Source organism: Mastacembelus armatus, chromosome 5 (genome assembly GCF_900324485.2).
Source record: "Mastacembelus armatus chromosome 5, fMasArm1.2, whole genome shotgun sequence".
In the NCBI taxonomy this organism is placed as follows: domain Eukaryota; kingdom Metazoa; phylum Chordata; class Actinopteri; order Synbranchiformes; family Mastacembelidae; genus Mastacembelus; species Mastacembelus armatus.
Window position 1 is genome coordinate 21829568 of NC_046637.1, and position 17021 is coordinate 21846588.

Consider the following 17021-nt stretch of genomic DNA (forward strand, 5'->3'; position numbering starts at 1 on the left):
ACATTTAACTAAACTGTGTTTACTTGTACCACAAACAATGGAAACACACATCTCTGGCATGCACTTATTTCACTGTCAAACAAGAATTACTCACCAACAGGACATACACAGCACATGAACATCTCTCTAAACAAATACAGTGGATGGGTGCAGCCTTTCAGTAAGTACTGCTTTTGTGATGTTCCTAATTATAGTTACTGAGGTCCAGTCAGACAGGACCTGATTAAAAGGTGTGTGAAAGGTGTTATTCTAGATATTTTTAGGTGTTCATGCCTTTCTGTCAGCCCTTATACTGGTAGAAACAGAAGAACAAAACAGGAACATTGCATTTCACAAAGGTAATTTTTATAAGCCATAGATGGATTTGGTTCATTTATACAGGTGTTAGGTTATTGTGTCTACTCATTCTATGCTTTATAACTTATAATAAAGATACAGATTTCTGTGCAGAGAGCACTACAAAACAGCAAAAGCACTCTGAGTAAACTTTTTAAAGGAGTTTATTTTTATATCTATATACATAGAAATTTACAATGCACTATTTGCAAGAGGTACAATCCATAATAACACTATAGCTGTGGCCCGTAAGAAACAGGTAGAAAAGCTGAACAGTACTTGATGAACAAATGTGCTTTGAAAAAAAAATGCGATTTGAAGAATCAAATGTAGTACAGCTTCTGAATGGGACAGATAATGCCTTTAGGTAGATTATTCAAGAGAAAGTATGGATTATGTTAGAACAGCAGTGAAGAATGAAACTCAAACTGTCATCTCTACTGACAAAAACAAGAACGGCTCAGGAGTCTCTAACACTGAAAGGTTATTGGTAGTTTGACAGTAGCTTTTTTTTCAGCAGTTTTTATTTAGTCCAAATAGTTAACATGTAATTATATCTAGTAGTATATTATATTTAAAAGGTATTAAAAATGGCACAATAATATATTCTTATGTTCCTGGATTGTGACTCTTCAAAGGACTAGAAGGTATATAAGAGTAGATAAAAAGCATATTTATCAAGGTCTCTTCTGGAGAAATGACAGTAGTACAGTACTGTGATAACATTAAAACGAACAAGGAGTACAATTTCATTTCAGGCACATTCATCATGTATTGCAAACTGCGTTGCATTCAACTGGAAAAAATCAAATGGCACTTCAGAACTGTGTGACACATTTTAAAAACCTAACCTCAAAGTTTCTTTCAAAGTATTCATCATCATAGAAATCGTGTTGAGTGTTTGTCATGCCGAGGATCATTCCATAGCTTTGTAGATTCAATAGTAGAGTCTGATTATGCAAGATGCCACAAGAATAATGTACACACACTGTGATGATTAAAATGACCTCTTACTCAGAACATCATGTAACACCATTTCTATACAAATAGACCACATAATTCACTTCAGTATCTGCAGTGCATACTTCACAATATATATTTAGAATACCAAATATCTCTTTAAAACAGTGGCAAATATTTTCCCTCTTTATCAGCTGTGAATATTACTATGGAGCGAACACTGTTTTTCATATTTTTGTAAAGTGATGCACAAACTGTCTCATGTATTATAGCCTCATGTGATGTGAGGTACTCCTGCAGAACAAAAACAGTGTTTTAATATTCCAGTGGAAACCTCTGGTAAGAACGACCACAATACAGGTGAAACATCTGCAGATTTAGTGGGGTGGTTCGTCTAAAAAGGTAAAACAGAGAGAATCAACTTTTTTTTTCTCTCTCAGGCTTCTTGTTGAAGAAATTTATTAGCTACTCCCATGAACTCTGCTGGATCAGTGAAAAACAGGTTTCCATGTCTCCTTTCCACAGAGTGGCATCCTTCTGTCTCTCCCAACTTTCACTCACCCTACCACTGGGTGGCAGCCTTGTTTAAGATACCAGTGGTGATTATACTGTCCCGTACTATTCCACAACAGGCCAGACATGATGAATTCCTATTGGTGGTCTGTGTTTAGATGTTGCAGGTAGCCATGTTGTGCTCCATAAAGGATTTCTAGCAGTTCCAGACAGTAGGGCGTGTTCATTTAACTGAGCAGGTGCTATAAAACAGTAGCCTCCTCCATCGCATTGACCCATCTGAAACACAAGGAAAAGGAATGTGAAACCTTTTAACACAATGGTACATGCACTGATAGAGGCACTTTGGGGTCTACACATTTTAAATGGAAAGCTAATCATAGGACTTTGAAAGATGTAGGCTTTTACATGGCCCGAAAAAAAAAGAAAGCTTAACCTATAGTGAAAATATCTCACTCTCTGCTGTTGTCCACAAACGTTATAGAAATTAAATACTTAATTACTGGAGTGCCCTTTTAAAACTGCTACACAGCATTAAAAACGTACAACACACTTTGCTTGGAGTGGTTTTGCCCAATGCTTAATACTCTTAAGAAGAGTATTTATCAGCAAATCAAATGCATTGTTTCCATCCAATCCAATCTATACTTTATTTCTCTTTATAGCATAGCAAATGGACAGAAAGATTTGCTTTGCTACACTATAATAAGAGTTGCTTATTTGCTACCATACATACTGTATGTTTAAAGACATTCGCTCAGTACTCTTTTAAATTTCACAAGAAAAACCTGTGAGATAATGAAGCTGAACGTTAGTAACAAGCCAATCCAAATAAACTGATTTATTTATGACTTATTTATATGATAATTGGTGCCTTTTGTACAGCTCTGATTCAGCTACAAGAGATCTGAACATGAAAGAACAGCAACACAGATAAAGTACACAAGTAAAAATAATTATAAAAAAAAAAGTTGATATGAGACCTAGAGAATTGAATTGGAAATAAAAACAGAGCAGTATTTTAGGTCCAAGCTACTGGAGGCATTCTCACTGCAACTTAGGACAGCTGTCTTCATCAAGATATACAGGACATGTGGGAGGGTGAGGAAAGTGCCCTATGGAGGCAAAACACTGCACACAGAGCAGTCAATACCTGCCTGCTGTCACACATACCACACATGCCAAGCACTAGCAGCTCCCTGGCTGGTTAGGATTGGGCTCTTTTGTTTGGGTTTGATTCCTGGTCAAGTAACATGTTTTATTTTTATTGAATCTATGCAATATGCACTTCATTTCCAGCAGAGGAACAAAAATCACAAATATGAAGTACAACTTCAGTGCTAACCTGCGTGCAGTATGTTGATCATCAGCCCTGAAGGTATAGTAGAGGGTCTTTTTATGGTAAAGATGGAACACATTGCTGCTTTCCTCTCCCTCTGGTCTCTCAGTCAGCTTAACAGTAAAGCCCTGCAGAGGTAGACTCTCTGAAGCCACTTTATCCTGAGGAAACCAGAGTGCAGACATCAAACTAAAGTTAAAAAACACCTGATCTTGCTATCAGCAGGAATGCGGGAATAGCAAGCATTTGCAACTTGAAGAGGAACAAAGCAGTACAACATTCAGAAGTGGATGTGTCGAAAGAAACAGAGAGAGCACAGAGAATCCCTTCATTAGTCACATGAAGTGTTTTGCCCAGGAGGAAAGATTGGTTTACTATACTGGCTAGGAGTGAAGAAGAAGAATAGACAAAGTTTGTGAGAAACTGTTTCTGCATTTGAGTGATCTTGACAGTGTGTGAGCGTTTTGGGGCTGGTGTGGGAGACTCTGTGCCCCCTCACCTCACGGGCTGTGAAGGTGTAGAGCACCTTGTCTTTGAGGAGAAACCACAGTCGCTTCCACTTCCTCTTGCTTTTCTTCCGGCGTTGCAGGCTGCCACTCATGGTGGAGCCTTCTGTGCCAAGCGACACCTGATGAAAGTCATGATATAGTCACAATTAGACGCACAGAAACAGACAGAAACACGTGTGCAGATACAGGAGTTGGACAATATGATAAGAATCTTAAAACCTACACAAATCTGGTATTTATTAAAAACTATGACTGCATTGTGTTCCTGTATTTTGTTCAGTTCCTGAGCAAAGGGTATAAGGGTAGGAAATGAACCCTATTGGCAGTTGTTAATCACTACAAACAAGTAGCTCATAATTGCCTGGCATTCCAGCACACAACCACGCCACAGGCATATACTGCAGTCCCTGGTGGTCTAGTGGTTAGGCTTCGGCACTCTCAGCCCGGGCTCGACATTTCTTTGCTTACACGGTAAGTCACACCATTTGATCACAAGACAATACTATGTGGTCTTACAGTAAGAGGTTTGGTGCCACAATGTGCTGAAAATGAAGACTTGTGAGAAAATGTGAAACTAACCAAAAACACTTATCTGGCCAAAATGACCAAACTGGGCCAAATGCATGTTAGAACTGAAACAAACAGATGAGAAGTGTAGTCCACCTGGTTGAGAGAGGCAGTGCTCTTCCTGCTCTTCCACAAACTTGGGGGCTGCAGATTCTGGAAGACAGCAGAAAGGGGACGGCTAGCCCGGTGAGTCCTCGGGCTGGTGTTACCACATGCTCCGGACACGCTGCCTCCTGTAGACCACACGCACAGTTAATGGCATGTTAAAGAAGCAGTGACAATCAAAGAAATGTTTTTGTCTACTGCACTTCCTGCACTGGTCAAACACTTTTACAGACAGAAATTTAAGATTCACCTCTTTTCCGGAGTTCCGCATAGCAGTGGTCACACACTTTGGCCACCCTGTCTTTGAGGTACTTTAGTGGATATCTGTTCCTGGAGCAGGCACGGCACACCACCTGGTCACAGAGACAGAATAGAAAGAAACCTTACAAACTACAGATGGACAGTTTCAATTGTTTTTGTTTTGACATTCAAATATAGAATCTCCTAAAAGTTGACACCAAAACATAACTGTAGTAAAAGCTGGTCACAAACACACAGTGCCATAGTTTTTGGCCTTGCGATGGATCTGACCTTGCCACAGGCGTTGCAGTGGTGTCTTCTTAGTGTGAGGCTGAAGTCAGAGCTACAGTTCATACACATCATCACATGAGAAACTGGCACATGCACTGGAGCAGCTTCACCGAGGGCCATCCACAACTTCTCACGGGCCTGTTCAGACAAGATTGAGACAATACTGAAATCTAATATTCGAAGACATTGAGAACAAAGCTGTATTTTTACAACTCTTTGGTTTGAATAACATTATTGATTTTTCCAGTAATCAGTGTTCATTGTTTACAGATACAGACAGTCATTATTACTGTACAAAGAAGAAGATTGTTTTCTTCTTCATCAACAAGCGTTTGTTGTTGTCATAAAGTGTAATATTACATTTCTTTTCCTTACCTCACTGCAGGGTCCCCCAAATGTACAGAGTCCAGCAGCATGGTCCGCTATGGCTCGACTTAGTGTGTGGAACCAGTCCTCCCTCTCTCCAACTGAGCTAAAGAGATAAACAGACAATCACACCTAGTGCCTTTTAAAGGCTTTAGACTAGTAATTTTGAGCACAGCAGTGTAACCGTCTCTGTGTATCTTCCATTCAGACTATTTTCATTTTGAAATGCAAAATTGTATAAAAATATACTTTTCACTTTAAACTGCAAATACACTATAATCACTACAAATACAAAAAACAAATAAGCAAAATGCCTTTTTGCTTTAATGTATCTGTATTATATTGACTAGAATCAAAGTTTTGAATGAGGATCATCAAAATTGACACTACTTGGTATTTTCACAGTAAATTGTGTTTGCACTGGCTTGGCATTTTTCTGATGCTTACAGATATTCATTTCCTCAGTATTGCAGTTTAAGAGTCTATGGGTCACCTGGGCCCCAGTGTGATGCGAGGCACTATGTAAGGGTTAACACTCCTGGTGTGAAGCCAGAGTGGATACAACAGAGTGTTTACTGTGAAAATGTCAAATGTCTTTTTTGATGCTTTTCATGTGAAGAAAAGACAAAAAAAATTTTAAATGAAAACTGGCACATAAAAAAAAAAAAATCAACTCTCCTTATTTAAAACTTTTATTTTTAATAAAGAAAAATGAAAAAAAAACTATTTTGTCAAGTAACAGGTAACTTGATTATGTGCCAGTCCATAAACAAACCTACATTGTTCATTTTAGGGGTTTGTCTGGGAGTTGCTCACCTGGCAGAGAGTGTAATGGTGATGTCAGACACCTCAATCCTAAGACAGTTGAGTACATTGTCCAGGATGGGTTTGCCCACCTGTATGTGCAAGGGGGCAACAACATATGACAGTTCAGAAAAAAAAACCCACTGCGTACAGAGAAGTACAGTAGGACATGAGCTGACAAGATCAGAGAAGGGAAAAGCCAACCTTCATCCCAGACAGAGAGAGTGTGTTTTTAAGCCTGTATTTTCCATCCTGCTGCGGGTAGGTGTACAGCATTATATCGTTCATCTAATGAAAAAGACACAAAAGGGAAATAAGACGTATACAGGTATATTATGGTCACTTATTTGTTCATTATGTATGAGAAAATAAATGAGAATATAAATGAGAATATAACTGGAACTTTCTCCAACACCACAAGGTGGGGGTGTTACCTCAACAAAAATGCCTAAAATTGCAGCAAACGTCTCATTGTTTATTTTTTTCCTATTTTAAAGCCATTTCTGGGCTACTTAGATCATGTCTCCTTTCTCAGCACTCAACACAAAATTCCCATGTATGCACACCACAAAATCAAGCATCACTCGAAAGAATGTTTATTTGCTCATCAGTCTAGTAGTATTGTAATCCCCTGAACATAGTGAGGGTCTATTGTGTTATGAGAAGTATTTCATTTCTTCCCAGACAAAAGAAATTACATCATTGGTCACACCTAATGTGTGCTCTAAACATCCGCTGGGGCTGTAAAGGCAGCATCCAGGAATTCTCCACCCTGCTACAGGCTCCAGGCCTTCCCTTGCCCACCCAGCCAGGCTACACTGCAAACCAGGACTGGGTGGGACCGGCCACCTTCACCACAACAACAACACAAACAGCTGCAGTTATGGATTCATTGGCTGGCTGGCTGGAGACAAAACAGTGCATGATAGCCAAGACCAAGCCCTGCCTGTGACCTCTGGGTTAAAGCCACTGCAGTTCGTCTGCTCCACCCTGCTCTGCTCATTTATTGAAAGATTCCTTCCACTGAAACCAAACTAAGTGCCAAGTTAGCAGCCTGAGCAAACGGCTTTCCCAGATGAGACGTAACATGTACCTAATTGACCCCTTGGCAGATCCAACATTCACTTTTTTAAACAATGGCATTCCATCTCATCATCTAATCCTCCACCTGATTCTTTCACTCATTCTCTCTTTCCACTGGCAGCTTTCTGTATCTTCATCTTCCTTCTAATCGCTCCCCTTACACATTTAAGCCACTTTTCTTTCTTCTTTCAGACCATGACATGGTTGTTCTCTCTGTGGCTTAGGTGAGTAATGGCTTTCATCTTCATTGTTGTTTGGATTCTCTTTCCTTAAAAGCCCATAAATAACACCTGACCCACTGAAGCCATCTGCTTTAAGGGAGCGAATGGCTATATAAACCTAATAGCCTGCAAGTATCAGCCACCAGTCCATTTCAACTGCAGTCCTGTGCGATAGGACTTGGGAATGATGGAATAGAGCAAAACAAAAAAGACTATCTTCACTTTATAGACTACTTTGATCAAATAGTACAGTGCAGGCCAAAATGCCAACCTTATTCCTGTGGACATGCAGCTCAAGGATAATCCACAACATGAGGCAGCACTGACTGCACACCGAACAATAGAGTGGGCTTCTCTATTTCATGCTGTGTGTTTGTCTAACACCAACACCCCTCCTCCCCCCTGCATTCTACAGGGTGTCTGGCCTTCACTTTGCTGTCAGTCCCCTCCCAATACACAGGAAGCCAGCATCCAGTGACCCACACCAAACATCCTGTAAGGAAGTTGGGTCCTGGAAAACAAGTCCTGAGAGGGGAGGAGGAGAGTGGAGAGGAGAAGAGTGGGGAGGGAGGCCTTAGGTGGATGGGTGTGGTGCTTAGTTAAGGGTTTACAGCCTTGGCCTCATGCCCCCAGCCCAACCTCGCCTGCCTTGCAGACCAACCTCCACCCAACATTCCCCCATATTTTTGCAGATCACGTTTAACTTTATTTTCATTATTGTTTCAATAATATGACAGGTGTTATCTGCTGTGGTGCTGGCTCATCAAATTGCTAATGTGTTTATGTCACATAAAAATCAACAAGCTGATATCACAAACACACAGTGTCCATCCATCCATACCATGTCCATACATCCCTTCAAATAGAGAAGAATAGAATAGACATTGAGACCCAGAGTTCTTAATGTTTCCAAAGACACAAAATATGTGAGGAAAAATGACAAAAGAATTGAATTTGATTTGAATGAAAACCATAAAAAATCCCCTTAATGCTCGAATGAAGACTTAGGCTCGAATATGTCGCAGACTGTGGCAAGTGCTTCATAAAACCACATTTTGTTTTACATAAATAAAATACTATTCGTTAATTAGTTAGGTAGAGAAAGCAAAGCTGCTGTGTCCACCTGCTGCCAGTATTTATGGGAAGCTACAGTAATCACCTGCTGGCTGTACTTTCATTTTTAACAGACAAATAAGACAGCTGTCTGGCAAAGAATCTAAAAGAATAATAAGCATATTTTTCAAAACATCAAACTTACATATTTAGCTTTACATTATCTTATATTGTGATAAAGCTAGAGTGACATGGGAAATAAATTTTACCAAAAAAAGGTGCCGTGGCTGCCTGCTTTTCCTCGAGACCTTCATGAGTGTGCCCTCTTTGACAAACATCTGCCAAAAGAAACAACACAGACAAAGAGCATAAGAACATGTTAGGATATTTACTGCTGGCATGAACTCTGCTTTGGTAAAAACCGGTAAACGCCTACAAAGGCTGAAGCATTACAGAACAATGTGTTGCTGTGTTTTGATAATGACACAGTAATGCTGGCCAGACACGACTTCATGGTGCTCACCCTTCCAGGCTTCAGGAGGTCCCTCTTGCCTTTCATGCTGTACTCTATGTGGACCAAGCGTAGCAAGTTCTCCTGAGAGAGAAGAGAGAAAAGAGAGATGGAAGCAGATTATCCAGTGATGGACAGAAGCAGAGAGAGAATGAAATCGTCCCTGGTTGTACTTGAATGGAAGGGAGGGAGGTGGAAAGATCTGATACTGAAAACTGAATGGTGGGCAATACAAAGATAAAAGAGGGCCTGTGTTTCCACTGTCTGTCAACCATGTGTGTGTGTGTCTGCGTGCATGTACATAAAGAGAAGAAAATGTGAGTGTGAGTAAAAACAGGAGCAAGCCAAAGGGAGGCACAGGGGAGCCTGACAATGAGAGGCGAGCGAGACAGTGGGAGGTGTGGGGGGTGGTTGTAAATTCATGTACACTCTTACACTGCTCTCTTTGTAATAATACACCTGGGACTTTCTGATGACATCACCTTTCTTCACCCCTCATGAACAAGTTGCTGAAGCCAGCACCAAAGATGCACAGACCTCTCCTTCACTCCAGAATAATCATTTAGAAGAGGGATTGATACACAGGAATGCCTCAGCTGTCTAACTTCTTCACGCTTGATCTCCATTTGAAAATTGCTCTTTCATTGCCAAGCAGAATATAAAGACGGGTCTCAGTGACGGCAGAGCTGGGCTGTGAATATGTCAAACTCAACAGGAGCTAAACACGTAAACACATGGGGTGCGTCCAGATTAAACTCACCCCCTGCTTCAGATTGTCATTGGCTTGGTCTGCCACCTCAGACACGATCACCAAGGCAGCTGCAGCACAAACAAAGGCAGAAAGAGAGATTTACGCTCAGCTGAATTCAACAACAACACTCGGTGGCAGTGACTCAACAACTAGGCCCTGATACATGTCGAACAGCTGCAGCATGCATGTGTGTGTGTGTGTGTGTATGAATGTCACAGAGCTCCAGCACGCAGGCTACCTTGTGTGTCCTCATATTCTTTTGAGTCAGGAGAGAGGTTGTTCAGATAATCTGGAGAAGATGAAGAAGAAAAAAAAACATCAAAAACTGAAAATATTTCAAACTGGTTTTTTAAATCTAAGTTGTCAGAGTGCAGTTTGTGCCTGCAGCTGATCCACAACATTATGTTAATACTTTGAAAATAATAAGCCAGAATAAATAATGTTTGAAGGAACCGTTCTTTTATTATGTATAAAATATTGAGCAATAAAACACACCTTTGCTGACTTCAGTACACTCAAGGTTTTTGCTTCTAAAGCCATACTTGGCTTGGTGTGTGAAGTGTATGGCAAATGAACAATAGCTAATAAGGACTAATGTTAGTTTGCATCATCAAATCCTGCTGTATATCTGACATAAGTGAGTCAGTCTGCTGGCTCTTCTCTACATGTGCTACTATTACTATTAAGTTTTAGCAACTATATTGATCCTCTAATTACAACTAGCGGCCCCAGTGTCCACTATTCGTCAGAAAGTACACGCTTTAGAGAGTATGCGTTTGTGTGGTACCTGTCAGTAGCATTCGGTATTGCAGTACTCGCACTATGACCTGCAGTAGCTGGTGTTTCAGTGGGATTTCAGCTTCGGCCGGGCCCCGTGTCTGTGGACACAAACACACACACCAACAAGACATTTAGACTTTGAAGACTTACAGAGAGGATGTCATTTATAGTGATATAGTAAAGGTTTTAATTGTCACATTCACACAGAGTTGGTACTTGAACTTAATGCTCCCTAATATAATTCAGAGTAACTTTTCTAAATATTTTAATATCCTGATCCCAATTGCACACAGTAGAATGGCAGATCAACCCCATAGGCATCCTATATGAAAAAAAAAAAATTTGATTAGTGTTCAGTAATTTAATTGTTTCACTGTGTACACTGTGGACATCTGATACTTTCAGCTGACTAAAACTGCAGCAAAATTAAATTCTTTCTCATTATTATGCCCTGACAGGGAACCCCTTTGTGTGCCTGAACCAAACCCACAAACCCACAGCTCTGTGCCTTCCGAGGGTAAGCTCTAAAATTTAATGCTGCAAGTCAAGGTCACAAGTGACCAAGGGGACACTGTCGGACAGGCTGACCTTCATGCATTTTTGTAAGGCACAAAAAAAAAAAAAAAAAACGTGAGCAACTCCCATTTTTCATCTCGGAGCAGTCATTTGCAGGTGAAAGGGGACAGAAATTGGCACAATCAAAGAGCGCTTTAGAAAATCAATCAAGGTCTAATTGTCTCTGACAGGTATTTATGCCCAGAGCGATAGAAGAGCAGCAGGGGCACTGGGCACATACACACACACACGGACGCAAACACAAACACACATGCACGCACAGAGACACACATTGCCTTCTAATGCAATGAAGTCCTATCCTTCATTAGAGAGGCACAGATAGCACCCTGCGGGAAACAGCATCTTCATCATATTGCACTGCGCACACACACAGAAATCCATGCAGAGATGCATTCAAGTCCTTACAGACAAACACACATTCAAGATCTACACAAATACAAGCACACACACACAGACCTTGGGCTGGTGATGAGATAATACAGATAGGGCCTGGAAAGGGGAGGCATTGGATGTGTTAAACACACCGTTCTTTGTCTTCATTATCACAACATGGAGTGCAGAAGTGCAGAAGTAATAACTAGAGAGCTGATGCCTCTTTTAATAGCCACTCCTTCACAAACACTCACTTTCCCTGTTTGTTTCTGTTCCTCCTTCCTCTGATCTCTCAGCATCCTTTTCTCCTTAACTTTGGTTCTTAACTTCTGTGTTTCTCACTTTTCTGCCTCCTTACTTCCCTCTCCGACTCTATTTCCTTCACTCTCCTAATCACTGCATGATGCATCAAGTACAACAATAAGCAGCTCTCCATTATTAAACCATCTTGGCTTCAGAACATCCGCTCTCCTCAAGTGTTACTAGTAAATTGTCATCCAATTGACATTTGTTCGGAGGAAGTGGTTTTCCAGAGATGATAATTAGAGTGTGGATTGTTTGGGTGACTGAGCCAAGGAGGGAAAAGGGAGCATGTGAAGCCTCGTGCTGGGAGATAAATGCACACACACACACACACACACACACACAAATGCACGGACAAAACAAACACACTATTCAGACACAGCCAGCTGATTTGCTGCATGTACACACACACACTACTGATCTAATTGGAGAGTTGTAAAGGAGGCTGCTTCTCTAATTAGCTTCTGTCTGCCTCATTGCCCAGCTGCCTTTACAAGGAATTCACTCCATTGCTCTCTCTCCCTATCGCTCTCTGTCCACCTGCTACACAGCCTCCTCCTCTCCTCCTGGGCTTCTTGCACAAGAGAAAACACTCGTTTCTACAGAAACTCAGGCCACGACATGCATATAAATCCAAAATGGAGCCCTTTGGAAAAAGATTTCATAAAACTAGTTGTGTATGGACAAGCCCCTGAAAAACATCATACACTGCAAACACACTCACACATATGACACATACATACATGTACACACACACTGCATTGTATTTTTTAGTGTTTATAGATAGTGTTGTAACTGTCTGTAGAGAGGAGGCTTTAATCCTGTAACGGTGTAGCTTTGATCTGATCAGAACCCGTGGGCTACTTCATCACTGTCATCACCACATCCACAATGAAATTACTACCACTTATACTGCTAGACTTCAGACTGCAGCAATCAAGGTGGAGGAGAAGGAGGGGGGAGGGGAAAGAAAGGTGTTGAAGGAAGTGAGGAGTTTAAGTCTGAAAAAGAAAATGCTGAAAAATTAACACTTGTGAAAAGATTCAGTGAAAACATTAGCCCTTGCAGTCCTACACAGTATAGTGACATATGAGGTCTCACAGAGCCAACAGACAAATGACAGTTGTCTCTATCAGCGGGAGGTAAAGTGTATCAAGTGACCCGTATGATCGTCTTTGCTCTCCCTTAGCCCTCCTTCTTCCTCATTACAGAGGGGTCACACACACCCTGCAACTCCCAAGACAATGCTCTGATAAAGCATAGCATCCATCACACACACACACACACACACACACACACACACACACACACACACCCTCTATGTCCTGGTGCAGAGGGGTGAGGGGAAACTCCCAGGATACAAGTTTATAATCAACATAGGAAATGAAAATACAATATACAGTGTATATGCATAGACAGTCTGGTGAATCTACCTGTGGACTGAGAAAATCTTATTGAGTCCACCTCTGAATATATGACGGATCAAAACACTGAGCAAGAAAAAATATGTGCTCAGTTCTTTAAATTCGTAGCTGACATAGACCAAATATGAAAACATGCTGTGAGATCCCACAGGTTATTATTTACTGAGCATGGCAACATCTCTTCATCTTTTACCTCTACTCCTTTCTCTTTACATTAGTTCCACTAAAGTCTGGCAGAACCAAAGTATCTCTGGGAAGGGGCAGCTGCTCCTGAATATTCATGAGTTGAGACAGTTGGTGCCTTGTCCATACGCTTTTCTTATCAAACTAGAAATGCTTGAAACCACTGTGACAGACACTCACGACACGGAACCAGTAACATGGAAATTTGGGTAGAGAGGAACTGAAATCAATAGGTAGCTTGGTGAAACCTACACTTCATCATAAACAACAGGGAAATACTGGGAAATTATTTAATTGATCTGCATTACACCCATTAAACAAAAAAAATCAGTACATAAAATTATTTAAATTAATCAATAATTGTAATTTTTACTTTCATTGGTAAAAGGATGCTGAGGTTAGCACTGCCAGGAAGGAGGCCTAGAGGAAGACCAAAGAGGAGGTTCTTGGATGTAGTGAAGGAGGACATGAGGATAGTTGGTGTGGGTGTGGAGGAGACAGAGGATAGGGTTAAATGGAGTCAGATGATTCGCTGTGGCGACCCCTGAAGGGAGCTGCCAAAAGGAAAAGAAGAAGACTTTCTTTCTAGGCAACATGGTGGCTTGGTGCTTGGAGTAGCACTGTTGCCTCATAGTAAGAAGGTTCCTGGTTCGAAACCCAGGGGCCTTTCTGTGTGGAGTTTGCATGTTCTCCCTGTGCTTGTGTGGGTTTTCTCCAGGTACTCTGGTTTCCTCCCACAGTCCAGAAACATGTATGTCAGGTTGATTGGTGACTCTAAATTGCCCATAGGAGTGAGGTTGTTTGTCTCTATGTGGCCCTGTGATGGACTGGTGATCTGTCCAGGGTGTACCCCTGCCTTTCACCCAAAGAGAGCTGGGATAGGCTCCAGCAGATCCCTGTGACCCTAAATAGGAGTAAGCAGGTATAGATAATGGGTGGACTTTCTTTCTAGGGTAACCTGGGTGCCGCTATGCTGCAGTTTCTACTCTCTAAACTGTGAATCAATTCTTTAGACTGGGAAATATCTGCATGGAAATGAGAAACATATTGTTACTATCCCTGTGATCTTACTAGCTCTCTAAATATTCTGTCTTTTACTTAAAAAACTGTCTTGGTACCAGCTATACACATTCAGAAGGATAAGGCATTGATTGAACATGATTTTTGGACCACTGGCACTATTAAAAAGAGTCTTCACTAAATTTTAATCCCCTCACACATATCCCACTTCCCAGCTCTCCAGGGATCTTAAAGAATGAAAAGATTCATGCTGGACAAAGAGTGAGGATTTGGTTCTGAGTGAGTATAAAATATACGAACATGACAGTGGAAAGGTCAGTACCTTAGAGAGAAGCAGGATAGAGAGGGCTTAGAAAAGCCATTATCTCCCTCTAGAAGCTAGGTGACAGAAATATAGGGTGAGAGCTGCTGAGTGAGTGCCAGGGGAATTTGATCTCTGCTCCATGAAAATACCCACAAGTCTTCTCTCCAGAAACATTGGAAACTGTGCACCTGAAATTTAAATTTGACTCTCAAAATACACTATTCCCCCCTTTGAAGAGGATCTTTGGGTAACAGGCAGAGCTTCAAAATATATAAACTGGGTCTAGTCCGTCGGGCCCAGTGTTTTACCTCAAATTTCTTGACGATGCTGGCAAAGACTGGTTTGTTCTTGCAGCTTTCCTCCAGTAAGAACATGCTGCGATCATAATCGGAGACGTAGGTGTCAAACACACTGAAGTCCTCTCGGTGAGACAGAATCACGTCTGCAAACCTCTGGCTCTCCTCCCTTCACAAGAAACACAAAATTAATTGTATTCTCCTTAAAAACTTTAGCTACAGTTAACAGTTATCATTAAAAGGAAAGTTCCTTCTTGCACAGACAGATGAGCTAGGCTTTTCACGTGCAGTGTATTCCAGGAATGAATGTGAAAGTGTAATTTACTTTTTACATGGAACATTTTATTTTCTTTCGTCTGCTTCGAGCACAAAATCGTGTTTGATTATTTTCTATATTTTCCAGGATAGTTTTTGACATCCTCCAGAAAACAGAAGGGAACACTCACCTTCAGTTATAAGCTGTGCTGAAAAAAGACCTTTCTAATTTGCACAATCCTCCTGAAGCAGTGTAATTGCTGTGACTTGAGTGGAGAATTAATTACTGCCATTGTAAAACTCTCTTTACTATCTCAGTCCCTGTCTATCATATGTACAATGTGTGAGTGCACTGTGGCTACATGTGTGAAAATACACCACTATTTCCAATTATATGAAAACTGAACATCCACAGTGGTGTAGAAGAATTTGACACAGAACTGCTATCAGTTTTGTTTGTGGTGTTTCTTACCACTGACTGATGCGTTCCTCCAGCTCAGTGAGGATGCTGCTGTGGAGGGCGCAGACCTGTGGGAGCACGCCCAGTATCTCCCCCAGCCTCTGCTCCCCCAGCACTCGATCCCCTTCCTCACCCATCGCCTCAACCACTGCTGACCTGAAGTCCTGCACAATACAGGGAAAACAGGATTTACTGTAAGGTGACAGACAAAGCTGTGCTGCAGAAGAAAAAAAGACAGGAACGAAGGCAGTCGTTGTGGGGCTGGAAGGAGGAAGGGAGGGAGAACAGGAGAAATGAAAGGCATAAAGGAATGAGGAATAAAGAAGGGGTGAAAAAGGGAAGGAAGGAAGGTTGGATCCTCCTAAACATCCTTCCTGTCACCCTCCTTTCATATCACCTCAGTACTCTGGGTTCTGTCCAGGCATTCAGGAAAGGCGGCACTGTTTGTACAGGAGTTACACTGCAGGTGCTGTTGCATAACGACCTTGGTACTCAATGACACAGAGCTGTTTTGTTCCCTTTTATCTCTCTGTAGACAAGGACCTAAAAACCCACTGATATGCAACGATTTTAAGTCAGTTGTAATCCATTCACCAAACATAAAACATGTGCAGCAGGCATTAAAAGCTGCAGTGTCACTGACTAAGAGGGCTAATATGAGAAGTTATGAGACAAGGGAGAGAAAAAGCAAAGGAGAGTTTATTTATCTACTCACTAAACGAAGGAAAAAATAGATTAAATTGGGAGAGCTGTTAGGAAGTGGCTTTTAAAAAATCACTTTTCTCTGTGGATTAAGAAACTAGAGTTGCATATAAACCTTCTGTATGCCTGTAAGGGATAAGTATCTGAAACCCATCTAATCCAGTTTTGGGGAAAGCACAAACACAGATACACCAGTTGACCCTGACATAATATAGTGGCACTGGGCACTTCACAACATGCTGTTCATCATACACATACAAGTTAACATTCATCATGTCTGCCAAAGAGAAGAACAGCTACTGTACCACACAAGCACACAAGCACACACACACACACACACACACACACACACACACACACACACACTCAGATCCAAGACTTGAGAGGTGATTTACTCTCCATTGTACTGGTCCTTTCAACACCTTATCTGTAGTTGTCTCACCTAAAGCGGGTCAAAAAACAACATTACAACAACAGCAGTTGGCTGAGCAATTCCTCAGCAATGTGTGGTCATAACTCAGCACTGAGAATCTGTACAGAGGTCATGGGTTACAAAAGAGAAAAAATAAAAAGCCTGAGCCTCATTTGTTGAGGCTGTTATAGGGAAAGTTGTTTAGAAGAGGAGCATGGCCTCCCTTCCCATGTGGGGACAGGGTTTGGAAATTCTTTGTATTCTTGCTATTCCTTATCAAACAAT

At 41.3% G+C, this 17021-nt stretch overlaps 1 protein-coding gene across 2 annotated transcripts in view; it reads right to left on the reverse strand.

Moving 5' to 3' along the window:
- Positions 1–482: 482 nt before the first annotated feature.
- fgd5a (FYVE, RhoGEF and PH domain containing 5a) overlaps positions 483–17021 on the reverse strand; it is a 29981-nt gene continuing 13442 nt past the window's right edge. The window contains exons 6-21 of one of the 2 annotated variants that reach the window (XM_026306115.2): positions 15635–15786; positions 14920–15076; positions 10437–10527; positions 9888–9938; positions 9659–9717; positions 8911–8982; positions 8657–8725; positions 6235–6318; positions 6043–6122; positions 5236–5332; positions 4861–4998; positions 4580–4682; positions 4321–4457; positions 3675–3776; positions 3155–3309; positions 483–2088 (exon numbers count right to left, since the gene is read on the reverse strand). In XM_026306115.2, the coding sequence (XP_026161900.1) occupies positions 2052–2088; positions 3155–3309; positions 3675–3776; positions 4321–4457; positions 4580–4682; positions 4861–4998; positions 5236–5332; positions 6043–6122; positions 6235–6318; positions 8657–8725; positions 8911–8982; positions 9659–9717; positions 9888–9938; positions 10437–10527; positions 14920–15076; positions 15635–15786 (1584 nt within the window). In that variant the 3' untranslated portion in view covers positions 483–2051. Of the gene's footprint in view, positions 2089–3154; positions 3310–3647; positions 3777–4320; positions 4458–4579; positions 4683–4860; positions 4999–5235; positions 5333–6042; positions 6123–6234; positions 6319–8656; positions 8726–8910; positions 8983–9658; positions 9718–9887; positions 9939–10436; positions 10528–14919; positions 15077–15634; positions 15787–17021 lie in introns of both variants that reach the window. The other variant, XM_026306114.2, reaches the window with a different exon arrangement.